The sequence below is a fragment of the Dreissena polymorpha genome, chromosome 11, assembly GCF_020536995.1.
Source record: "Dreissena polymorpha isolate Duluth1 chromosome 11, UMN_Dpol_1.0, whole genome shotgun sequence".
Lineage (NCBI taxonomy): Eukaryota > Metazoa > Mollusca > Bivalvia > Myida > Dreissenidae > Dreissena > Dreissena polymorpha.
This window is the reverse complement of record NC_068365.1, coordinates 58,880,204-58,907,133: the sequence shown is the minus strand read 5'-3', so window position 1 is coordinate 58,907,133 and position 26,930 is coordinate 58,880,204. Positions and strand designations below refer to the sequence as shown.

The 26,930-nt window shown below is 38.8% G+C and overlaps 1 protein-coding gene across 2 annotated transcripts in view; it reads right to left on the bottom strand.

Annotated features, from left to right (window-relative positions):
- Positions 1–26,930, bottom strand: part of LOC127850272 (RING finger protein 17-like) — a 121,783-nt gene that overhangs the window by 13,919 nt on the left and 80,934 nt on the right. For both annotated transcript variants that reach the window (XM_052383165.1, XM_052383166.1), the window contains 8 exons: positions 25,987–26,132; positions 25,146–25,297; positions 20,468–20,637; positions 19,873–19,995; positions 16,867–16,953; positions 13,375–13,530; positions 11,104–11,190; positions 4,430–4,592 (listed from right to left, as the gene is read on the bottom strand). In XM_052383165.1, the coding sequence (XP_052239125.1) occupies positions 4,430–4,592; positions 11,104–11,190; positions 13,375–13,530; positions 16,867–16,953; positions 19,873–19,995; positions 20,468–20,637; positions 25,146–25,297; positions 25,987–26,132 (1,084 nt within the window). The remainder of the gene's footprint in view (positions 1–4,429; positions 4,593–11,103; positions 11,191–13,374; positions 13,531–16,866; positions 16,954–19,872; positions 19,996–20,467; positions 20,638–25,145; positions 25,298–25,986; positions 26,133–26,930) is intronic.

Here is a 26,930-nt window from a genome sequence, read left to right as displayed (position 1 = left end):
ATTGTTGATATGAAGGTGAGATTCCTGATGAGACCACAACCCTGAAATTATCAGACTGAGAGGTTCCAGGTGAGCACCCCACCCTTCCTTGCTCGCATCCGTTATTAGATATAATGACGGTTGCGGGGGAAGAAGGGGTACTCCTGCCAACAGAGTCTCCTCGTCTAGCCACCACTGAAGATGAGACCTTAAGGAGGGAAGGATTGGAATCTGTGTTAATAGATTGCCTGGAGACCATTTCCAACAAGCTGAGAGATAGTGCTGAAGAGGACGTAGGAAGAGACGTCCCAACTGCACAAAGTCTGCTACTGAGCTCAGGATACCGTTGAGAGAGAGGAATTCTTGAGCTGTTATATGAGATTGGGACAAAACCCAGTTGACCTTCATCAGAAGGTCTGATATACGTTGAATAGACACTCTGACCCGATTGATGTGGGTCAAGAAATTCATTCCCACAAACGTAAAGTCCTGTGAAGGAATGAGGTCTGATTTGTCTGCATTGAGAAGGAGCCCTAACGAGAGGAGCTCCTTCCAAGAGAATTCTAGGTTGTACAGAAGCAATTGACGATCGAGCTGGTGTAAGAGCCAGTCGTCGAAATACTGAAGAAGAATAATCCCGTGAACTCTGAGGTGTGATCCGACTGCCGACATTAGTTTGGTAAAAACTCGTGGGGCTGTCGCCAACCCGAAAGGCATAGACCGGAACTGGTAGACTTGGCCTTGAAAGGCGAATCGCAAGTACTTTCGGTAGTTGGGATGTATAGGAACATGGAAGTAAGCATCTTCCAGATCCAAAGACACCCCCCAGTGCAGGGGTTTGATGGATTCCCGTATGAAAGAAGGAGTCTCCATTTTGAAAGTTGGTTTGAGGAGATACATGTTGAACACTTTTAAATCTATTACTGGTCTCCAGGAACCATTTTTCTTTTGAACAAGAAAAAGACGACTGTAAAATCCTGGAGAATAAGGATCTTGAACCCTTTCTACCGCCTGTTTTTCCAAGAGCCCGAGAATGGACTCTGGAATATGTGGATGCCGAGATACCAGCTCTATAGGGACGCGAGAAAGTGGAGGCCTTTTTTCGAATTGAAAAGTCAGGCCTTTTGTCACAAGAGAATGAACCCATGCGTCTGAAGTAATTTGAAGCCAACGATTTGAGAAGTGGAAAAGTCTGGCCCAGACTGGTATTTCCGGCATCGGAGGTTGTGGCGGTAGAAAGGGAAGGGACCTAGGGCTGATAAGCAGGAGGTGCGCCCCTGCCGGTAGAAGGTTTGAAATTCCTCTGTCCCGGCTTGGGTTTGCCCTTTTTCCCAGAATCTTTATTAGAAGACTTGTGTGACAAAGAAGGTCTGTTATAGGAAGACTGCCTATTAGGACCTGACCGAGGATTAAAAGAAGGCTTTTTAGAGAAAAGGTTATTTCTCTTAGCCGTCTTGAATGCTGGAACTGCTGGTGGCCTAGAAGCAGGATGCTTAAAGACCCCTTGGCGTTGTCCAGAGTTGTTTCTAGCTAAAGAAGCATGAAGTTGGTCATCCTTGTCAGCTGTGATTGCTTCTTGTATCCTTCCACCAAAAAGAAACCCTGATGTGAGAGGAGCTGTTCTGAGCGAGTTCATACCAGGTTCCAACAGAAAATCTTTAGGTAAAGAAGTAAGGATAAGATCTCTACGAATCCTTAGCATCTCGGACATTGAAGAAGCAGAAGTGTGAGATAAGGCCAGTGTGGTCCGTGAGAGATGAATTAACAAATCACGGAGTTCCTCCGGAACAGATTCCGACCAATCACACACCATTTGTAAAATTGTCGCTAGCATGAAGTCAATTTGGTTAGTCAAACCTAATGATCTACGTTCCCTCATTTCCCAAGTTTCCAACATTGAAAACGGAACAGAAACTGAATTGGAACCACTTGGCATTACAAGAGATAGCTTGCTTATGTCCGGATCTGGAACCGGAAGTTTTGAAAAATCCAACCCAGATGTTGCATGTGGTACAGGAGGTTTGTAACTTTTACTACCTTCCTGGTGTTTTGGATCAGCTAGTTCCTTAGGAATTTTCCATGTTTCTCCTCGTTTTGGAATAGTCTTATTAGCTGATTCCAATGATTGAAGAACAGATAGAACAGTAGAACCAATGGGAAGTCGTGGGTCAGGACGAGCCGTCGACTTAATAACCCTGTTGGGATCAAATGTACGAAAAAGTTGTTCTGTCACAGAAATCGTCGCATTTGAAGACAGTTCAGCAGGTCTTGGACAGTAATCTTCACCAAGAGTACGAAACATCAGTTCATAGATCTGACCAATCGGAGCTAAATATTGATCCGTCTCAACATTAGATTCTGCATCTGAATCAGCCTCACTCTCTACAACACCAGCGGTTTGTATAGAATCAGCAGGAACAGAAGTGAGAATATCTTGTACCGGATTGTAATTGTCTGGTAACAGCGAATGATCATCCCCGACGTCAGTAAACTGATAATGTAAACCGGAAGAAGGTAAATTATCAGCATTGACCGGTACAAAATGTCCCGCTGAATTCTGTATCCATAGTGTATCAGGATTCGACAGGGTAGCTGTAGGGAGTACACGACTAGATACTGTAGATGATACTCGTGGTGTTGACACTGACGCCGTAGTAGTGAGATGAGCTCCTGAAGATGCAATACGTGTGGCAGTCAACGTTGGAACCGACACATTTGGCATGGAAACATGCGATTCCATAACGGAACACGATGGTGAACGACTATACGTATGGTAAGTCCGATGCTGTCTACGTGAACGTTGCCGACGTCCTCGTTTCCTGCAATGTCGAGATCTGGATCGGCTGCGCTGTCGAGATGTGGATCGGCTGCGATGTGATCGAGATTTTTTGGAATACCGTCTCCGTGAGTGACGACGTGATCGCTTATGAGCGCCGCGACGATGATAACTGCTCGACGAAGAAGAGCGTGTCCGATGTCCACTCCTTGATGAAGACGATGTATTCGACGACGAATCGGATGTAGAAGAATACGCCGATGATGAAGACCGAGTTCTTCTTGACCGGCGATTGGTGTTATCGGTGGCAGGCCCAACTGATGACTGTTGACCGGTGACCGGACCGGACCGGACCGGTGACCGGACCGGACCGGTGATCAATGACCGGACCGGACCGGTGACCGGACCGGTGACCGGACCGGACCGGTGACCGGACCGGACCGGTGACCGGACCGGTGACCGGACCGGACCGGTGACCGGTGACATGACCGGACCGGACCGGTGACCGGACCGGACCGGTGACCGGCCGGTCATATTATGACCGGTTACGTCACCGGACAAAGACCGTAGAATGGCGGCTGCCATGTGGTCTGACATTGATCCAGTCGTTCCATGATCAATGTCGCCGGTATGCATGGTGTGAGTCATAAGATCTGATGACGATCGACTGACAACAACACCATCTTGCCCGGTACCCGGTGACTGACAAAACCGCTGGTCATCCTTGACCAGTGGAGTCACCGGGTAATCAACGTCGGATGGAGGTTCGTTGCGTTTGCGGCTGATCGACGTCCTCCGGCGACCTGCTTTTGTCCATACGTCGTAAGCCCACAAATCGCAAACCGCACATTTGTTATTAAATGTGCACCGGGTACATGCCAAGCAAGTATCGTGGGAATCCCACCTTGCTTTGATATGACCACAAGAACCTCTATCCTGTAAGTTCATTCTGAAATAAAAGAAACAGAAAGAACCTACAAAAAAACAAATTAATGATTATAAATTCAAATAAAAAGTTAAACCACAAAATGTAAACACAAAGAATGCTGTCCAATTGACCTCAATTACTTATTGGGGAATAGGCACGAATTCCTCGTGGTTCACGTGCTCATGACGTCATGTACATGAGTGACGATGCAAACAAAGAAACCCAGCAAAAGCAGAAATATGACAATTACTGCAACAAAAAGTATAGAAATATAAACCGAATGATACAAATAAAAGATAAATAAACTTTATCCTTTTAAACTCCGCCAAAAACACAGTGAAAAGAACACATAAGTCCTGAGCCTAAAATAGGCGTGCACATGGTTTTATCCGGAAAGGAAAGATGAGTTGTGGTTCTTGATTTCCTGTTAGGTTGCATTGTACTATGTTTAACCTGATTTGGATTCTTATAGAGGTGGACGATTCCCAGCGCTTGAATATTTTCCGGATGAAATAACTCCCTTGGAAAGGGGTAGCTAGAGATAACAGGTAACGTATTTATGATATTAAAACCCTTCTTTATAGATCAAAGTTTCAAAGGCTTTATCAAACCTGATGAGCAGTAAACAGCATAAAAGCATAACACATTGATGATCCTTTAACTGTAATAGTTTGAGCAAGATCCATCCAGTAAATAAAGAGGACTTAAAACCTATCACAAAAATTCAAATCATTAAAGTGCCTCACCAGGTTTGGGACTAGGAATCCCTGGAAGGGTGGCTATAATCATGGCGAGTTCCCGCTGACACGCCTCCAACTTGTCCAGGTACATGTTGCTCTCCTTCTGTCTCCGCCTCTCCTCCTTTGGAGTGGCAGGGTCAAAGTTGACTCTCGATTTTTGCAGGTACAACTGAATTCGAGGGCGATAGAGGAAATTATGGAACCATTTAAACATTTTCTTGCCAGTCAAGTATATTTTTTTGCTTTCCATGTTTTTAAGATGATTCTGAGAGTAAGTATAGTACAGGTCAATGGGGATTTGTAAATATACACCTGGAATTCATTTGGATACAGAGAAAAATGTAAATATAGAAAAACAAGAGGGCATGAAAGGCCCAAAGTTGCTCACCTGAGATAAAAAGAAATGACCTGTTCTTTGCAGCCCAAGATATCAATGAAACAAATGTTCTAACCAAGTTTCATGAAGAATGAACAACAAATGGCCCCCTGGCGGCCATGTTTTTTTTAACAGAGCTGAACCATTTTTGAACTCTTCCAAGATATGACCAAATTTCATGAAGATAATGTATTCTAGACTGTTCACATGTTTTCACTATATACATATAAAGAAAACTGCCCCACTGACTGGTGCCCATGTTTTTCCACTTATCACAACCATTTTCAAACTCGTCCGAGACATCCACATAACTTATGTATTGACAAACTTTTATGATGATTAAGCAAAAAATGTGACTTCTAGAGTGTTCACAAGCTTTTTTACTATATAAATATAAGGAAAAAGACCCCCCCCCCCCTGGCGGCCATGTTTTTTTTTTATAGATCCAAACCATTTTCAAACTCAACTGTCGTATCCAGGTGTGGTAGTGCAGTCTCGTTTACTTACGCAAGTGAACTGGTCACGGGATGGTTACGACTTATGTAACTTTGTGAGCACTTATGTAATGCGGAAATATTTATTCCACAATCGCTTATTTCCGGTCAGGATGACACTGCTGACTGGTTGTAATTCAATTAAGTAAAGGTATTGCTGTTTACTTGAATCATTTTATAAACATATTATTCCACAGTAGGCTGTTTTACACTAAACAATTTAGAAATATGAAAATGTATCAATTTTATATTTCATTTCATTAATATTGTGTATCATTCATTAACATTTTATTTTCAATTTTCTGACATTATTTAAATACATAACGCCTGAAAATGATTAACCTTGTTAAATGAACTCGGCAAATAAGAAAGGTAAATCTTGATTTTGAAGGTTAATCTGATTCTGTTTTTATCTCCAGAAACTTATAATTGAAATTATTTCTTTATTGTTTTCATAGAGTATCCAATTCATATTTGTTAACATATCTTAAATACGATTATATAGAGTGAATCATTATGGAATCTTGTTTTGATATGAAGTTCCCATTTAAATTACATATTTTTTGTTAATTGTTGAAAACATGCATTAAATACTCCCACTGTGAAATAAAATATATCAAACAGTTCAACCAGCTTTTATTACTGACCACTGATATTAACATCTGGCATACAGCACAATGAGAGGGTCAGTAAGCTGAGTGGTAAATAGTTACACACTGCAATAATCAATATCTGGGGGTCTAACAAATTCTAGAGCAGAACTAAAAATAGATTGGGGAAAATGACTCAGCCGGTTAAACAAGGGAGATAGATACTGCAAAATTGTGTACATGCTGTCTTTCTTTCAGCTATCTCTTAGTTGATAGGCTTACCATAAGTAATAATGACTAAAACAGTTGTTAATTATGAAAATTCTGTGTTATGAAAAAGTAAATAAAACAGTTAATGGTACATAATAATGGCATAATAAAACCAAACTTTACTACAAAGGAAACAAATTTTCTGACCAAATTTCATGAAGATTGGGCAACTGAATTAAATTTTAAAAAATAAAGACGTTATGAATAAATGGTGATATTTTATTTTAAGAATCTATACATTATTGCAAATTTAATATGCAAAATAGGAAGGATATTAACTTAACATTGTCTTCATTGAAAGAATATATTAAAGCAGCACTTTAGAACTAGAGTGTTGACAAGGTTTTACTATAGTCATATAAGAAAAATGCCCCGCCCCCTGGTGGCCATGTTTTTCAACCAACCGGCATCATTTTCGAACTCGTCTAAGATGTTAATGGGACGAATCTTCTGACCATGTTTCATAAAGATGGGACAATAAATGTGGCCTCTAGAGTGTTAACAAGATTTAACTATAGCCATATATAGCCATATAAGTAAAAATGCCCCGCCCCTTGGCAGCAAGGTTTTTCAAGTAAAGGTTACCATTTTTGAACTCATCCAAGATATCATTGGGACAAATCTTCTGTGCAAGTTTCATGATGATCGGAAAATAAATGTGACCTCTACAGTGTTAACAAGGTTTTACTATAGCCATATAAGGAAAAATGCCCCGCCCCCTGGCGGCCATGTTTTTCAAACAACCAGCATCATTTTTTTTCTCGTTCCAATATTATTGGGATGAATCTTCTGACCAAGTTTCATGAAGATCGGACAATAAATGTGGCCTCTAGAGTGTTAACAAGGTTTTACTATAGCCATATTAGGAAAACTGCCCCGCCCCCTGGCGGCCAAGTTTTTTCACCGATCTGGACCATTTTCAAACTCGTCCGAGATATCAAAGAAACCAATGTTTTGACCAAGTTTTATGATGATTGGGCAAAAATCGTGACTTCTAGAGTGTTCACAAGGTTTCTCTATAGCCATATAAGGAATACTGCCCCGCCCCCTGGCGGCCATGTTTTTCAACGGACCGGAACCATTTGTGAATTCATCCAACATATCATTTAGACAAACATTTTGACAAAGTAACATGAAGATTGGGCATCAAATGTGACTTCTACAGTGTTCACAAGTTTTTTGTCTTTTTTGACCTAGTGACCTACTTTTTGACCCAGCATGACTCAGTTTCGAACACAGTCGAGGTATTAATGGGACAAATGTTCTGACCAAATTTCATGAATATCAGACAATAAATGTGGCCTCTAGAGTGTTCACAAGGCAAATTTTGACGGCGCACGACGGACGACGGACAAAAGGCGATCACAAAAGCTCACTATGAGCTATGAGCACATTGTGCTCAGGTGAGCTAAAAATCAAGAAGGCCAACTATATTAAAACTAATAATTGAAATTGCAGTAGATCCTGAAGAGCCAAAGTAAAATCAGAATTTTTCCAGGTAAAACTAACACTGCTGAGTAATATTGATTGGGTATGAATTGACAAGGTCACTATGAACTTGGATTAAGGTGTAGGTGCAGATAAAAATCATCATAAATCTAACCCTTTACCCCTTAGAAACGTACTTTTACGCATATGTAGTCCCTTAGAAAGTAAAATTTTATTAACCCTTACAATGCGGGAACCGAGTTGTGAATGCCTTTGCAAACAGTTTGGATCCAGATGAGACGCCACAGAACGTGGCGTCTCATCTGGATCCAAACTGTTTGCTATTCTGATAGTATTCTTTGAAAAAAAAATCGAAGAAAATGCTAATTTTAGAAATTCAGCAGACGACATTTTAGCAGACGACAAATTACCCAGCATGCAAAGGGTTAAAGACCTTTCTTATTAGATTCAAGTTTGAAAGGCTTCATTCTCAACCCTAAGATTCTGATGCAGCAAACAGCATAAAACATGAACAGACTGAGTTACTCATAATGGAACATAGCCATTTTCACTTTGCTTCTGAGAGGGAAAGGGTTAAGGTTAACTCAGACCACAGGTTCAGTAGATTTGCATGAAGATACCCAGATTACTAGTATGATATGAGATGAACATTGGAGGCAAATATGGAATTTTGGAGATTAAGATAAAATCAGCAATTATTTCTATGAAAATGAGTACAGTAAGAATGTTGGGCAATAGAAAACTGTTAAAAAAATAGAAAACTGTTTCATATTACCTAAAAACATGGCTTTAAATCATTTTTTAAGACTGTTCTTCCTAAAAGATAGAATATCAATAATCAAACTATAATAGAGACAACAAAGAAGGAACTGGTATTTTAAACTGTTTGATCGTGCTCTGCCTGTCAGGCAAAAATGGTTTATTTAAGGCATCAGAAGACAATCATATTCCAGTGATTAACTACTGGTCCTGTGGTGACTTGTACTCAGTGCTCCAGATAACATGCGTAAAGGCGTAAAAACGAATTAAATTTCTTAAATAACGATTAAGATTTAAAATCTTTGCGTAAAGTTACGCATTGAAAAAATAAAACACGAATTCGACATTTTCGAACGTGCGTAAAACTTCCAGTAGCAAATTATATACGGTAAACATTTTATCCCAGTTCTGACTCGTCTAGGCGCTCAATTAAAACTACAACTTTAACAATACATAGATGTTGACGTCACTACGTTATTGTCAGTAAGACCGGTGTGACACAATGCAACTTTAAGTCAACGTCACTCAAGCGTTTGCTGTGAGAAAGGGCCACGCCAAAGAACGGTCTAAGGCCAAACGGTCTCGATTCTGTTCTCCTGGTATTGCAGGCGAGTCATTACTGTTTATTGTACCTTTTTAATTACACTTATCGTAATTTTTATACACAAGTAATATACAATATACCCATTCAAAATGTCATAAAAATTTAATGTTAAATATATATTTTTGATATGACTAACGGCGACCAAAAATGCCATTATGACCTAAGCCGAAGTGTCAGTTACTGTTTTAAAATAAAAAAATCAAAATGGCCGACCGAAGCAGTGTATCGAAGCGTGGAAGGCAAAAAAAGCAAGATGAGCAAGAAAGATGTTGAGCCAGAAAAAGCTGTCCGATTATGGGAAAGCAAGAAACGGGTGGAAAGCCAGGCTTTTCCAAGACTATAAACCAAAATGTTGGATTGTTGATGTGTCAAAAACAATGAATAACAAGGGACAAAATTGTCACAAAACCAGGTTTTCATTGTGAAAAAAAATCTGATAAAGGGAGAAAACTCAAACTGAACTTTTGAAATGAACAAACAAAATTAACCCCCTTTGTAAGTTTGTTTTTTTTAAATCTATTTTTAGTCGTGGCGACCTTGACATTGGAGATATTGACGTGATTCTTTCGTGCGACACACCGTCCCATGATGGTGAACAAATGTGCCAAATGATTTTAAAATCTCACAATGAATGACATAGTTATGGCCAGGACAAGCTCATTTATGGCCATTTTTGACCTTTGAACTCAAAGTGTGACCTTGACCTTGGAGATATCGACGTAATTATTTCGCGCGACACACCGTCCAATGATGGTGAACAAATGTGCCAAATGATTTTAAAATCTGACAATGAACGACATAGTTATGGCCCGGACAAGCTAGTTCCGCCCGCCCGCCAGCCCGCCCGCCAGCCAGCCCGCTGCCAGCCCGCCCGCATTCGCCAATCTAATAACCAGTTTTTTCCTTCGGAAAACCTGGTTAAAAATTATTTGGTAACATAGTGTTAAGAATTAATTTTATAAATGGGGGGTAAAATAAGAATTAATTTTTAAAATAGGGAGTAAATAAGAATTTGACCAAATTTTTATCTGGAGCTCTGCTTGTACTTGTCCTATGTCAAAGTGAGGTGTGTTTAAGAAACAAAGTGTACTTCCATTGATTGTTGAGGTCTTTTTGGGGTTATGGGTACAGTACTCTGGAAAATGTGAAATTTCAATTCACAAAAGGCTAAGCACAATATCAGGAAAACAAGGGACGCAATTGTCACAAAAGCAGGTTTTCAATTTGAAAAAAAAAAATATGATAAAGGGAGACAACTCATAATGTGCAATGTTTCTGATTGTTTATAGTTACCCCCTTGTTTCAAAATCGATCGATTTTTAGTCGTGGCAACCTTGACCTTGAAGATATTGAAGTAATTCTTTCGCGTGGCACACCGTCCAATGAACAAATGCGTCAAATGATTTTTAAATCTCACAATGAATGACATAGTTATGGCCTGAACAAGCTCATTTATAGCCGTTTTTTACCTTTGAATTCAAAGTGTGACTTTGACCTTGGAGATATCGACGTAATTTTTTCGCGCAGTACACCGTCTTATGATGTGCCAAATGATTTTAAAATCTCACAATGAACGACAAAGTTATGGCCCGGACAAGCTTGTTCCGCCCGCCAGCCCACCCGCCCGCCGACATTCGCCAATCTAATAACCAGTTTTTTCATTAGCAAAACCTGGTTAACAAGAGCACCGCATAACGGGTGCCACGCTTGGCTGCAAAACCTTGTCAGATTTTTAGTTTTCTTTTTTTTTAGAGGTCACAGTGACCTTGACCTTTGACCTAGTGATCCAAAATGGGTGTGGCGTGTAGAACTCATCAAGGTGCATCTACATATGAAGTTTCAAAGTTGTAGGTGGAAGCACTTTGATTTTAGAGGCAATGTAAAGGTTTTAGCACGACGCTGGGGACGGCGGACAACGAGCAGGCTATGACAATACCTCGGGTTTTCTCAGAAAACAGCCTCGCTAACAATCAAGTTGTGGGAGCACTTTAATAGGAAATTTGTAAAAAAAAATAATACAAAAATTCATTTTTCAATTTTTTACACTGAAATGGGTTCAAAACTGACATACATTTTATAGATATTCCAACCTTAAGGGACTACGGATGAAATGATATGAAATCTCCAAATGTTCATACAAGATTTGGCAGCTCCTGATGGGTGACCATCACATGGACTGTGTCTCCCACATTCCCAAAGAGGGGCTTCTTAAATGGATTGTTATTCTGAAATACAAATACAATGTTTGTGAAATCTTGTACATATATATTCTCTTAAAACAATGAGTTGTGTTCTTATTATAACATCTGTTCTATCATAATGATAGCGTTGAACATTTTTTGGCCTGGGGCATAGCCCCAAGGCCGTAGTAATGATACAAATTTCTGAGCATATCAGCTTTGGCTGGCTGCCAAAAACCAAATTTCCAAAACTCCGATTTTCCACTTAATTCATGTGCAATAATGTAAGTTCTTCGCAGATCTCAATAACCCTCCTTGTAAATACATAACATCACTATATAACATTACAGTGTCATAAAAATTGTAAACAAATATTATTGAAGCAAAATTTCTAAGCATTGGCTACAACATTGTTTACATATTCATGCGAGAATAAGTTCCTGACTTGATGGTCTAGGTCGTAAAGATCAAGTGTTCACGGAGACAGTAAGAAGAATTGCTTCTGAGACATTATATTTGGTATTCATAAACATATTTTAAAATATTGTTATTCTATTTTGTGTTAACAAAACATTCCAGAAAAAAAGAAAATGAAAAAAACAACAACAAATATTCACGATCATTCTCGAAAATAGACGAAGTAACCGGATTTGGTATTTCGCTGCGCAGTTCGAGCACGAAAAGTTCCACATGAGACAAAGTACACAATCTGTACACCGTTCTTTATCAGGAAGAGTGAATTTTCTTTCGTATACACATTACAAAGGAAGTATGAGTATTTTCTTGATCTGTTAATTATGTAATAAAAAGCTATTTTAGGCCATTAAAAGTGATTTATTTGACGCCAACAATAACATTTTTTTGCGGCCATGTTGTTGTATATCTTCATCACCTATGTAGACGAACCTCTACCAGATCTGTAGTGTTGAACAAAAGGTTATTGTTCCCATCACCAGTATCGTGCAGTTCTTCAACACCTATGTACACTGTTACACTGCAGTATATACACAAATATTGTCTTTTCTTACAGTCTCAGAGCTTCCGCACTCAACTGCTAGGGTCAATCCGTATAAATTCAGACAATGGGTGAAATTCTGACTATTCATCCTAAATGCATTTTACGTCAATCTTAATCTCGCCCCAGGCCTTCAGCGCCTACAGCTCTTTGATTAATATCTGCAAGTTTTACAACTTTCAAGTTGAAAAGCAAAAAAAATCTGAAATTATGCCAATGATTTGTTTGTGGATTTTGGCACACATATTGCATAAGGGCCATGCTCTGTGAAAAGAGGGTTTAATGCATGTGCGTAAAGTGTCTTTCCAGATTAGCCTGTGCAGTCCGCAAACACTGAACAAACAATACAGCCACACATATGCAATATCAAAAATTTGGTATACCAAACTCTTTATCCTTCAATATACTTGATTGATTATCTGGATTTTTCATCATATTTAACAATATTTCAGTGAAACAAACTCAACTCACAAGGCAAGGGTAGTCAAAGTGTGGACATGCTTGAATCAAATGTAGGGTAAGACCTGTCATAGAATGATTATGTGACCAAACGCCATAAGTGATTTTCAGGGCTGAGAAATAACCCCTTTCTGTGCAAAACAGACTCCCTATTTTGTTGGGATTTTAAAAATATCAGGAGCAAAATTTGAACAAATTTGAAAGAGGTTCACCAAAGGAACATTCCTGAGAAATTTCATCAGAATTGGACCAGTACTTTAGGAGAAGATATTTAAAGAAAAAGCTAACGCACGTACTCACGCAGGCACGCACGACGGACACAGGACCATGACATAAGACCCGCTGGCCTCTGGCCAGTGGAGCTAAAAAGATCAGCAGTAACCTGTTATTCTCTATATACACTACTTTCACAAACTCCACTTAATTGGCCAGTCAACAGACATGTTGTAACAAGCAAATTTGTTGAATCAATATCCTTGCCAAATTTCAATTTTTTTTCTGACAGACGGAGGGACAGAATGACAGACGGACTGAATGACAGACGGACAGAATGATGGACAGACAGAACGACTGACGGAAGGAAAATGCTATTCTATATCTCTTCACCTTTGGCGGGGGATAATAACCCAGGATTGTAAACCGGCCATAAAAGCCAGTATTCAGGAATTGTTGGGACCTCCTAAAGTTAAACTGGTATTTTAATAGGGCTAAGGGACTTTTGCAGAGTTTACAGCATTGGAATCTCCTGCACCTACCAGTATGGCCTCCTGTATCTTCCTACTCATCATCTCAATGTCAGTGATGTACTCCCCTCTCTGTGCCAGTCCAAACTTGACCAGTCTCGAGCCATAGTCCTCACCGTTGAGCTCGAGGAAAACTGTCATGTGCTTGCTGGTGAAACCTAGCTTCTCCTGCATATGGATGGGTGGAAAGTGTTTGGTTTAATTTATTTGAATCGAAGCCTGGGAAAAATGGTCTAATGTATGTGCATAAAGTGTCTACAGTGATAAGCATGTGCAGTCTGCACAACCTAATCAAGGACAACACTTTTAGCTTCTATTTTTTTTTATCTTTTAAAGCAAGACTCTTCTTAATTAAAATCCAGTCAAAGCAGTAAGTGTTGTCCCTGATAAGCCAGTGCAAACTGCAAATGCTAATCTGGGAAGACACTATATTCACATGATTTAAACTCTATTGTCACAGAATGAGGCTCGATTTCATTTGAGCTTTATTGCATCGAAACCTATAAAACTATATTAAATTAATTAAGAAATAGTAAACCCCACTGAGGTCCCTTTGGCATTATAGTGACCAGCCAGTCAGCCACAAACTGTATATGGACCGATATACAGTTTTTGGCTGCCTGGCTGGTCACTATAATGCCATTGGGACCGAAGTGGAGTTTACTTTTTCTTATATTAAATTGAAGAGAGTCCCCTGTATCATTGTACAGTGTTGTACCGGCTTTCCGTACTTTTATTTTTCATTCATCTGAATGCGCAAACGATGACGTATATCGTGTGACGTAGTTTCTCTGACGAAACATTCAAGTTGGAGCTAAATGTTCTGGATGTTAAGGACATGTCGGACGTGGTATTGTTTTTTTAAACAGTTAGTTATTTGTTTAAGGCATCGAACGAATGCAAAACGTATTTCGGATTATGTGTTTATCATACATAATGTAAACTTCGATAGAAATACAATAAAATAGTGCGATTTGAAATAAGTTTCGATAAAGAATGCAAGAATAGAAAATGGAAGTGAATATTGTTTCGACTTTATTGTTATAAACATTGGATTAACGTTGGCATTGAGGTTAGCGTGTCATTTAGTCTAAATTCAGTTGTTGTTTTTTTACTCTTGTTAAAGCTGAAATAGTGTAAATGCTGTTCAATAAAACACTTCAACACAGTGCACAGTTAGTGTTGTGTAACCCCGAACCGTCCATATACAAAAAATAGTGACCGGTCCATATACCCTAAGGTTTCTCTATTGCATTTTACAGACTGAAACCAGTCATTTAGATATAGAAGGACCAATATCTCTGAGGTGTTATATTACTATTTATTTTACTCTTTCTGATGGTTTCTAGAGAAATATCAGTGAGATAAACCTGATATTTCAACATTTCAAACAATGAAAAAAAACAGTGAAAATAATCTATAATTTTCATTGTTTTACCGGAACTATTTTAGATATTGTGGGTTCCCCATTGTGACCCCAAATTTTACACTTTTTACCAAGGGCGACTACTCTGCATTGAATGTTTGTAAAAATATACGGAGTAGCTTAATTTAAAAATACATGTAATAACATTTCTGGGTGCCAAAATCTGGAATTATATTGTCCAGAATGATAAAATATAAAATCAATTGTTAGCATAAAATAAAAAGAAAATTCGTTCGATTTGTCGGAATTTTTACATATTTGCAGTCCCTTAGAAAGTAACCTTTTATTAAAGACCTTTCTTACTAGATTCATGTTTTAAAGGCTTCATTTTAGGCCCTTAAATACTGAGCAGCAAACAGCATAAAACCTGAACAGACTGCAAGTTACTCGCAGACTGTTCTACTTTTATGTTGTATGCACATAGCCATTTTCACTATGTAAGGCTGTTACTATATTCAGTTAACCTGTTATAGTTACCTGTTTCAACCCTAAATTACAAGGTAAGTTCCATCACTTTTTCACTTGTCAGTTTGTACATTGGGACAAAATTGATAATACTGATCAAAACTGATTGTTTTACCCTTGACCGGAATAAATAATTGGGTGATATCTAGTTTACACGTCTTGTGTGATATAATAACACAACATTAAATTAAGTGTGAATATGCCTCTGATGGAAATTGACTTGGTTTATAAACCGCAACACCGATAGTGCAGTACTTGTTCACAATATCTTCTATCAGGTTTACCTACCACGACACTGATGATGCAGTTTTTGTTCAAGCAATCTTTTATCAGGTTTACGTAACACGACACTGATGGTGCAGTACTTGTTCAAGTGATTTTCTATCAGGTTTACCTACCACGACACTGATGGTGCAGTACTTGTTCACAAGATCTTCTATCAGGTTTACTTACCATAACACTGATGGTACAGAACTTGTTCACAAGATCTTCTATAAGGTTTACCTTCCACAACACTGATGGTGCAGTACTTGTTCACAAGATCTTCTATCAGGTTTACCTACCACGACACTGATGGTGTAGTACTTGTTCACAAGATTTTTTTATCAGGTTTATCTACCATGACACTGATGGTGCAGAACATTTTCACAATATCTTCTATCAGGTTTACCTACCATGACACTGATGGTGCAGTTCTTGTTCAAGCGATCTTCTATCAGGTTTACATAACACGACACTGATAATGCAGTACTTGTTCAAGTGATCTTCTGTCAGGTTTACCTACCACAACACTGATGGTGCAATACTTGTTCACAAGATCTTATATCAGGTTTACCTACCAAGACACTGACGGTGCAGTACTTGTTCAAAAGATCTTCTATCAGGTTTACCTTCCAAGACACTGATGGTGCAGTACTTGTTCACAATATTTTTGTATCATGTTTACCTAACATGACACTGGTGATGCAGTACTTGTTCAAGTGATCTTCTATCAGGTTTACCTACCACGACACTGATGGTGCAGTACTTGTTCACAATATCTTCTATCAGGTTTACCTTCCAAGGCACTGATGGTGCAGTACTTGTTCACAATATCTTCTATAAGGTGTACCTACCAAGGCACTGATGGTGTAGTACTTGTTCACAAGATCTTCAATAAGGTTTACCTACCAAGGCACTGATGGTGCAGTACTTGTTCACAAGAGCTTCTATGAGGTTTACTTACCACGACACTGATGGTGCAGTACTTGTTCACAAGAGTTTCTATCAGGTTTGCCTACCACAACACGGATGGTATAGTACTTGTTCACAAGATGCTCTATGAGGTTTACTTACCAAGACACTGATGGTGTAGTACTTGTTAACAAGATTTTCTATTATCAGGTTTACCTACCAGGACATTGATGGTGCAGTACTTGTTCACAAGATATTCTATCAGGTTTACCTACCACGACACTGATGGTGCAGTACTTGTTCACACGATCTTCTATCAGGTTTACCTACCACGATACTGATGGTGCAGTACTTGTTCACAAGATCTTCTATAAGGTTTACTTACCACGACACTGATGGTGTAGTAATTGTTCACAAGATCGTCTATGAGGTTTACTTACCACGACACTGATGGTGCAGTAGTTATTCACCAGCTCCTTGTGCATCATGGCAATTATGTCGTCTGCCCACTTCCCGTCTTCTGAGATCTGAAGAATACACCTGAATCTGCTGAGCAATTCAAGCAATGTGTCCTCCTTCTAAAAATCTTCATGTAATTGAGATATAGATCTGTCAGTGTAACAAGCAGGATAACAAAATAACTTTTGTTACCACAATGGTCCACATAAGTTATTTAAGTACTTCACAATTAGAGTAGCCATAAGGAGTTTTATCAGAAAATGTAGAGGCCTATTACAAATTTTAAGGGCCAAGGTAGACACCTGCTTATTTGCGACCTCACAAGTTATCTTATTCTCCTTTTAATGTAATCCATGTAACTGATTAAATTAGTTCTCTTTTAAACTTAACAATATACATTCCTATTACTAACACCAGAGTACAGGCTATCAATGAAATATAAAACTGTCCCTCTGCCCTCTTAAATAAAACATGTGTCCCATGTCAATGTGAAGAAAGCACCCTCTTCACACTCTCTCTAAAAGAAGACGAATAACAGTATAATCTTTGTTAAAAATAACTGAGACTCAAAGTAAAGAAAACAAATATTGTATCCTAAAAGATGAATAGTGTAGATTGTAGAGTGAACACATTATTGTTATTGTTATTGCTGATATTTTTCTTAAAATTGTAACTGAAATTGTAATCTGTTCTATCCCTAGAGACTGTTTCATGAACCTCGGTATAAAGTACTTTGGTTGAAACAAATATGTACTCTTTTTTTCAATTACATGAGCTTTCAAAGTGAATAGAAGCCTTACGACATATCTGAGCAGTGTCCCTCCAGATATTAATCCTTTTCCCCATAAGAAGCAAAATGTAAATAGCTTTTGCAACCAGCATAAAACCAGAACAGCCTGCAAGTTACTTGCAGTCTGTACAACTTTTATGCTGTTTGCTGCTCATCAGTAACTAAGGGTTGGACATTTTTCACATGATGCAGCTAATATATTATGCATGTGCTTAAAGTGTAATCCCAAATTAGCCTGTGAAGTCAACACAGGTTAATCTGGGACAACACTTTCATGTGAGTATAACATAAGAGAATTATGTGTCCAGTATATGAATTTAAGGACCAGCGGTTTTATATGATTCGAATGAACATTCGTGTATTTATATTTATTCATTATAGTCTCATCAATGTACACAGTATATAATCACATACATAAAACAGTTTAAAGTACAGGACATTGCCAATCTAAACACTTTTATGGTATTTTGTATTTAAAGGAACTTGTTTCTTAGCAAAAATTCCAGTTTATGTAGAAATTGTTGTTCCAGATTAGCCTCTGCTGAATGCACCAGCTAATTGTTGTGCCAGATTAGCCTCTGCTGAATGCACCAGCTAATTGTTGTGCCAGATTAGCCTCTGCTGAATGCACCAGCTAATTGTTGTGCCAGATTAGCCTCTGCTGAATGCACCAGCTAATTGTTGTGCCAGATTAGCCTCTGCTGAATGCACCAGCTAATTGTTGTGCCAGATTAGCCTCTGCTGAATGCACCAGCTAATTGTTGTGCCAGATTAGCCTCTGCTGAATGCACCAGCTAATTGTTGTGCCAGATTAGCCTCTGCTGAATGCACCAGCTAATTGTTGTGCCAGATAAGCCTCTGCTGAATGCATCAGCTCATCTGGGATGTCACTTTTTGCACATGCATTTACCCTGTCCCACTTTTAAGCAAAGTAATATATGTCCCCTACCGGCTCCATCATTGTCAGAAATTCCACCATTGTCAGACTTTTTTTATTTATTTGTTGCCATAGCAAGAATTGTTGACTAAGGAACAAAATGAAATGATGTGCATAATGTCCATATTGCCATCTATCCATGTTTCAAGTTTCATGAAAAAATATGAAGAACTTTTAAAATTAGCGCAGGATCCAGAAAACCTATTTGTTGCCATAGCAACCAGAATTTTTGACGTAGGAACAAAATTAAACAACGTGCATAATGTCCACATTACCATCTATCGATGTTTCAAGTTTCATGAAAAAATATGAAGAACTTTTAAAGTAATCGCAGGATCCAGAAAAGTGTGACAGACAGACAGACTCACAGAGCACAAACCATAAGTCCCCTCCGATGAAACCGGTACGGGACAATAAAATAGAACTTTCCAAGGGAAAATGCGTGAAAATATGTATCTAAGTGGTAAAGGGTAAGACCCCTTTTTCCTAGAGTGAGGATCATACGTGCATTATGTCACTGCCTGCATGCAGGTTACTTACTGGCCTGCATTATGTCACTGCCTGCGTGCAGGTTACTTACTGGCCTGCATTATGTCACTGCCTGCATGCAGGTTACTTAATGGCCTGCATTATGTCACTGCCTGCGTGCAGGTTACTTAATGGCCTGCATTATGTCACTGCCTGCGTGCAGGTTACTTAATGGCCTGCATTATGTCACTGCCTGCATGCAGGTTACTTACTGGCCTGCATTATGTCACTGCCTGCATGCAGGTTACTTACTGGCCTGCATTATGTCACTGCCTGCATGCAGGTTACTTACTGGCCTGCATTATGTCACTGCCTGCATGCAGGTTACTTACTGGCCTGCATTATGTTACTGCCTGCATGCAGGTTACTTACTGGCCTGCATTATGTCACTGCCTGCATGCAGGTTACTTACTGGCCTGCATTATGTCACTGCCTGCATGCAGGTTACTTACCGGCCTGCATTATGTCACTGCCTGCATGCAGGTTACTTACTGGCCTGCATTATGTCACTGCCTGCATGCAGGTTACTTACTGGCCTGCATTATGTCACTGCCTGCGTGCAGGTTACTTACTGGCCTGCATTATGTCACTGCCTGCATGCAGGTTACTTACTGGCCTGCATTATGTCACTGCCTGCATGCAGGTTACTTACTGGCCTGCATTATGTCACTGCCTGCATGCAGGTTACTTACTGGCCTGCATTATGTCACTGCCTGCATGCAGGTTACTTACTGGCCTGATGTCATGGAGGCTGCACAGGAAGGTCTGCTGGGGTACGTGGGTGAACTCCTCAACATCCGCCCGCAACTTCTCATACCCCGTCCACTCAGAGTTGCCGTAGTCCAGAAAGTGCACCTGTTACCACAGGGGCAGACAATTCACATGAAAACGCATACAATTCAGACACCAAGGGCATACAATTAAACCACAAAAAACAGAAAATTTCAAAACAGTGGGCAAACAATGCAAACACAAAGTGCAGAACACTCAGACAATTTACTAAAGAACCAAACCTAAGTGACTATTTCAGCCCATTAAAAATGGAAGATAACATTGTAAAAATGTTAAATGGTATGATTATTCTCACGTTAAAGATATAAATGGTAATATATTTTGTATGTTAGCATTTTTTACCATATGTACAAAATTTCAGTCATACAACTATGGCCAGTCAACCTGCTAACACTCAAACGTTTACAGGGCAAGCTTAAGCAATCTAAGCAGATGATCTAGTACCAAGTGCACCTACTGAAGCCAGTACATAATTTTTTATACTTTAAAACCTGCATATTTAAAATCTTGGCCCTTATAAACCCTTGCTGCCTACCTGCACTTTATCAGGGTCCACCTGAACTATGTTGGCACGATGCCAGGACTGATCACTCTCATAGAAGGCAGCACACGCCTGTCCCGCCTCCCACTTCTGCTCCGGGCCGTGCGGGTCGCTGTATTTGAACTTCTGCTGCAGGTTATCACACATTGATTGGAACACGTCATCTGCAGAGATGATGCCGGACTTAGTATTTACACACCAATGCGACTTGGTGCAACTTGGTTATTGGCAGGTATTATAATTTATGAAAAGCAGCTTTTTTTCCCCAATGCAGATTGCTTGGAAGAAATGCTGACATAAATATGTCTGAAATACTTGAATGCTGGAATAACTCAAACATATTATTCTAAAACACTGATCATGTTTTTATTATTTTTGAAAGAGCTGAATTTCTTAAAGGGATGTGTATCAAAACATAGCAAGCAGAGGGCCAGATAAGCTGCGTATTTGCGTAAAATACGCATGAAACAAAAGAAAATACGCATGACTTAAAATGCGTATTAGCCGTGTATACATGCATATAAATTCATGTAAACATGACTTATTCCCGTCATTGTGTCCACACCGGTAAAAACGTAGTAACATCACCATCTTTGTATAGAGTGTGGTTCCCGATCTAATTTACTCCTCAGTCAGAACGGTATCATTTCATTTTGGCCCATGATAAAGGGCTCCCCGCTGCATTGTTGAGAATCGATATACGCTTATGTTGAAATATATGACATCACATTCGATAAAACCCTAATCGCCCAACTTCAAGCATATATTTTTGCTATCAGTTCATCTCTTGTGTGGCACTATGGATAAACCTTTTTCCTTCAAGCACTGTTTAAATGGCAGCCGAAATACACATATATAATAAACAAGTTTTACAGATACCACCCGCTTACCATTCAGATAACGTGACTAAGCACATGTTGAACCTGTAAGATATATTGAAATCCAGTTTGCAATCAATGAACACACTTGAATCATAATGTAATGCGAAAACTTGCTGCTTGCTTATTTTTCATATGACCGTCATGATATTTGCCGTCCTGATCGACAGTCTCTGTCCCGAAAGCGCTTTTTGTGACATATGCCGCAGCGTCTGCATGTGTTTGTGTTTTATTGTCATGTAAATTAACTAAAAAGTAATGGCAAGCCAGTTAAAAATGGTCGATTTTATTAAGTGGACATCGTCAGTAGAAACACCAGAAAAAATAGTACGCCCTAATATTGACAGTATATTAACAGATGTTATAAAATCGGTGCAGAGAAAGAAACATAACGGAAATAAGGTCACAGACAAGACTATTTCTAACTGGAAATAATGTTTCCCGTGGCTCAAAATTGAGCCAGTGTGTGCTAAACAGTGGCTTGCTAAATCAAGACGGAAAAAGAGATAAATGGCTGCTTATAAATGGCAAAAAAAAACACATAAAAACTGTACAATAAAACAAAAGTGATTGCTTTATTGTGTACAAGACTGCTTGTTATAGTATTTAACAGTACATGTACAATGTATTATTAATTCTGATCCTTTGAACATAAATACTCCTTAAAATTATCGGATTTTGATTTTTACTCGTCAATTAAAAATTTCATGAGTAAAATACTCCACGGGCTGAAAAAATTATCTGGAGCTCTGATAGCAAGGACAATAACACTTGCAAAAACAATGTGCAAATGAAAGGTCTGGCAGAAACAAGATATGAATGCAAGGGTAATAACTTCGGCAGTAACAAGGTCTTAAAGCAAGGGTAATAACTCTGGCAGTAACATGGTTTTCAAGCAAGGGTAATAACTCTGGCAGTAACAAAATGTTAATGCAAGGGCATTAATTTTGTCAAACACAAGGTGTAAATGAAGGGCCAACCCTGTTGCAGAACAAATGTAATTTAAAGGCATTTCAACTTTTATAAGCTTCTTACTTCCCTTCCAAATAACAAGCATATCACTTGATTTTAGGAAATGCATTCTAGAGATATTGCACAAATTAATGTTACAAGACTATATGACTTTGACCTCTTAAGATTATAGGTGGTAGGTTTCATCAATTACATTCATCATAAGTAACTAGTAACAATTTTGATGATATGACACAACACTAAATGTGCAGTTACAAATTTCATGTTACAAACCCTGTGGCCTTGACCTTTGACCTCAAATCAACAGTGTTCTTCTTTTCCTCCTAAGTAACCCACATAACAATTTTGATGATCTTACATGTAAGTGTTATCAATACATTGTGTGGAAACAAAATGATCCAAAAAAGATTCTGAACAACTGACGAAAAGGTAAAACTACAAACCCTTGAATTTTCTATCAAGTCTTCAAGGCAAAAAAGGGAGGAGGTGGTTGCAAAATAAAAACTGTGACATCAACTATGGTTGAAACAAGGGTAACTAGAGATTTGTCACAGACATGACGAATACCCCCACATGCCGCATTGACACATAATATTTTGCATGTCGTCTTCACAAAAAAACAGCGGACACCATGCTCAATTTTTAAAATGCACTAAGTGACCCTTTGACCTAGTTTTTGACACAGAAAGGCCCATGTTCTAACTTGGCCTTAAGATCATCTCCATAAAACTTCTGACCAGGTTTGGAGAAGATCGGATGTAAACTACTTGAATTAGAGAGCGGACACCATGCTGAATGTTAAAAAACGCACTAAGTGACCGCGTGACCTAGTTTTAGGCCCGGAATGGCCCATGTTCATACTTGTCCTAGTGATCATTTAGATAAAACTTGTGACCAAGTTTGGTGAGGATTGGATGAAAACAACTTGAATTAGAGAGCGGACAACATGGTGAGGATTAAAACGCACTAAGATAACCCGTGACCTTTTTTTTAACCCAGCATGGCCCAAATTCAAACTTGACCTAGACATCATCTAGATACAACTTCTGACCAAGTTTGGTGAAGATTGGATGAAAACTACTTGAATTAGAGAGTGGACAACATTGTGATGTTTAAAACGGTCTAAGTGACCCCGTGACCTTGTTTTTGACCCGGCTTGACCCATATTCAAACTTTCCCTAGACATTATAAAGATACAACTTCTGACCAATTTTGGTGAAGATTGGATAAAAACTACTTGAATTAGAGAGCTGACAACATGGTGAGGTTTAAAACACACTTAGTGAACCCGTGACCTAGTTTTTGACCTGACATGGTCCAATTTCGAACTTGACCTACACATCATCTAGTTACAACTTTTGACCAAGTGTGGTGAAGATCGGATTTAATTTACTTGAAATAGAGAGCGGACACCATGCTCAATGTGTTAAAGTACTAAGTGACCCTGTGACCTAGTTTTTGATCTGGCATGGCCCATGTTCGAACTTGGCCTTCAGATCATCTAGATAAAACTTCTGACCAAGTTTGGTGAAGATTGGATGAAAACTACTTGAATAAAAGAGAGGACACCATGCTGAATGTTAAAAACGCACTTAGTGACCCTGTGACCTAGTTTTTGACCCGGCAAGGCCCATGTTTGAACTTGGCCTTAAGATCATCTAGATACAACTTCTGACCAAGTTTGGTGAAGATCGGATGAAAACTACTTCAATTAGAGAGGGGGCAACATGCTGAATGTTTAAAACACACTAAGTGACCCTGTGACTTAGTTTTTGACCCAGCAAGGCCCATGTTTAAACTTGGCCTTAAGATCATCTAGATACAACTTCTGACCAAATTTGGTGAAGATCGGATGAAAAGTACTTGAATTAGAAAGCGGACATGCTGAATGTTTAAAACGCAGTGACCCCATGACCTAGTTTTTGACCCGGCAAGGCCCATGTTCGAACTTGGCCTAGACATCATGTAGATACAATTTCTAACCAAGTTTGGTGAAGATCGGATGAAAACTACTTGAATTAGAGAGCGGACACTTAATACGGACCAACAGACATACTGACAGACCGACTGACAGACAAGTTCACTCCTATATACCCCCCTAAACTTCGTTTGTGGGGGTATGAAAACACATGGGGCGTCAATTATATTTGAACATGGAATAAAGCACTGAGGCAGCATCTGTTGTTAACCTTTTTCCACTCTGAAGAAAATTTGAAATGGCTATGAACATGCAATCAGTATAAAAACAGTACAGCCTATGCAAAGCTCCAAGTCAATTCATGTTTTATGCTGTTCGCTGCTCATCAATACTTTACGGTTGGACATGAACCCTTTAAAACATTAATCTAGTAAGAGATGTTTTAAACAAGAGCACAGCATAGCAGATGCCAACGCTCGTCTGTGGGTGCAGTTTTGAATAAATGAAAGCTAGTCATAAGAATTGTTTTTTTAAAGGTCACAGTGACCTAAACCTTTGACCTAGTGACCCAAAAATGGGTGTGGCGTGTAGAACTCATCAAGGTGCAGCTACATGTGAAGTTTCAAAGTTGTAGGTGGAAGCAATTTGATTTTAGAGCCAATGTTATGGTTTAAGCACGACGCTGACAGCGGACAAGCTGGCTATGAGAATACCTCGGGTTTTCTCCAAACACAGCCGAGCTAATAAAATTGGATTTTTTTAAGAGACAACAAATGCATCAAAGAGAGTATGAGAGTGGTAAAGGGTAAAAAAATGGATACAGCACAAGGGCAGCAACTATGGCTTACACCAAGTAATCTGTTACACTCACCGTTCAACCATTTTCTGATAAACCAGTACTGACCTCCTTCCATCGTATAGCAGTGGACGACTGCATCATAGTCCACATAAACAGGCATCACCTTGTCCCCTGATTTTACCTCCGCCTCTGCTTTCTTGTAGTACAACACTGGAAACACTTTCTCTTTCTCCTTAATTGATTCTTCTTTCTTTTTTCTGGGAAACAAAAATGTAATTTTAATGATATGCATATATCCATCTTTTTGCTTTATACCTTATACAATAATTGTGCAATGTTGTTAAGAACAGACAAAAATAAGAATGTACAAGTTAATAACTTTCCATTGGAAGCATCAATTAAAGCCAATTTCAATCTACATTCAAACCTAATATTTAAGTAATAAGCTTGACATGTACACAACCGATTGATATCTACATATCGTGGCCATACAAATCAACTCCATGCATGTGCATTAAGTGTCATCCCCCAATGGTTTGTGCAGTCCACACACTTCAATCCAATTAATCACTTTCTATTAATAGTTTTTAAGTGAATTTCTTGAAATTCCATAAAGGCTTAAAGTACATAATTGGATTAGCTTAACATACGTACTAAGCATTGGTTTTCTCTAGGAAAGACTCATATGTTGTATCCTTACCATACAAACTCATTCTTGTGTGTAAGTTATTCACTCGTGACCAAAAAGCTTCTAAACAAGCGAGTGGAAAGTGCAAGTCCCATACCCCAAGTACTTAGTGCGCATACATACGCAATTAGCACCTCACTTTGGTATGGGTTTGTCAAAACCCTGACAGTTGAGCTTATTAATGACAGAGGAGTAGGTGTGAGTACTGGACTTCTAGTACTTTAGTGTCCTTAATAACGCCAGTAACTGACAACTCACTTGGGTATGGGTATAGCCAGGCCCTGTCCCTTGAGTTTATCAATGACTGAGTGGAATGTTCGGGTGCCTGGTTCCAGGGCTGTCTCCTCCACATACTCCTCATATATCAGGTCAATAGGCAGCCGGTTGTCTTCACCCGCGTTTTGCTGCAAGTTCAACCGTAACCGTTAATTATATATCTTCATAAAGTTTAAGTAAATTTTTACAGAATAACTTGCTTCATAAAATCCTTTTTACTGTTGAATCATGTTTCTATTGAAAAGATGATGGTGTTGTACCATATAGCATAATGTGTTGTTAAGGTTTTGTATTTCAAAGTATGTGTTGTTTATATTAACTGTAGTTTAAATTGTAAGCTTGCTATATTTTTACAAATACTTTTCGCAAATTTATCTACAGTATGACAAATAACAATCTTATGCAAATCCTGTTTAAACATTTTAAATCCTAAAATCAGAGCCCTTACATTACAAAGTCTTTGTTCAGTTCCATGTGTTTGGTTATAAAATTTATGTGATAATTGCATGTTGTATTTCGAACTCCACTTTATCCCATTTTCACCGCGACATTGACGGTATAACACGTTGTGGAATATACTTGCTTGTATTCAACACTGTGGAATATACCTGTCGCGTGCACGGACTACTTTTTAAATGACGTCATGCGATATGCGCTAAAATTAGGTCGATATTGTTTGGTTCATTGATCGAATTTTATGGTCACCGATTGGAGGAAAATGTGCATATTTTGCAGAAAAAAATATATATGACATACAGTATTCACCAAAATATAAAATTACACGATTTTTGTTTTGTTATTTTTTATTTATATTTACTTTACCACTGAATGATTTTTCATAAGAAACAAAGTCGACAAAACTTAAGCTTCAAAATTATACGACCTTCAACCTTTATATCTAGTCATATGACATAATTTTTCGCCAT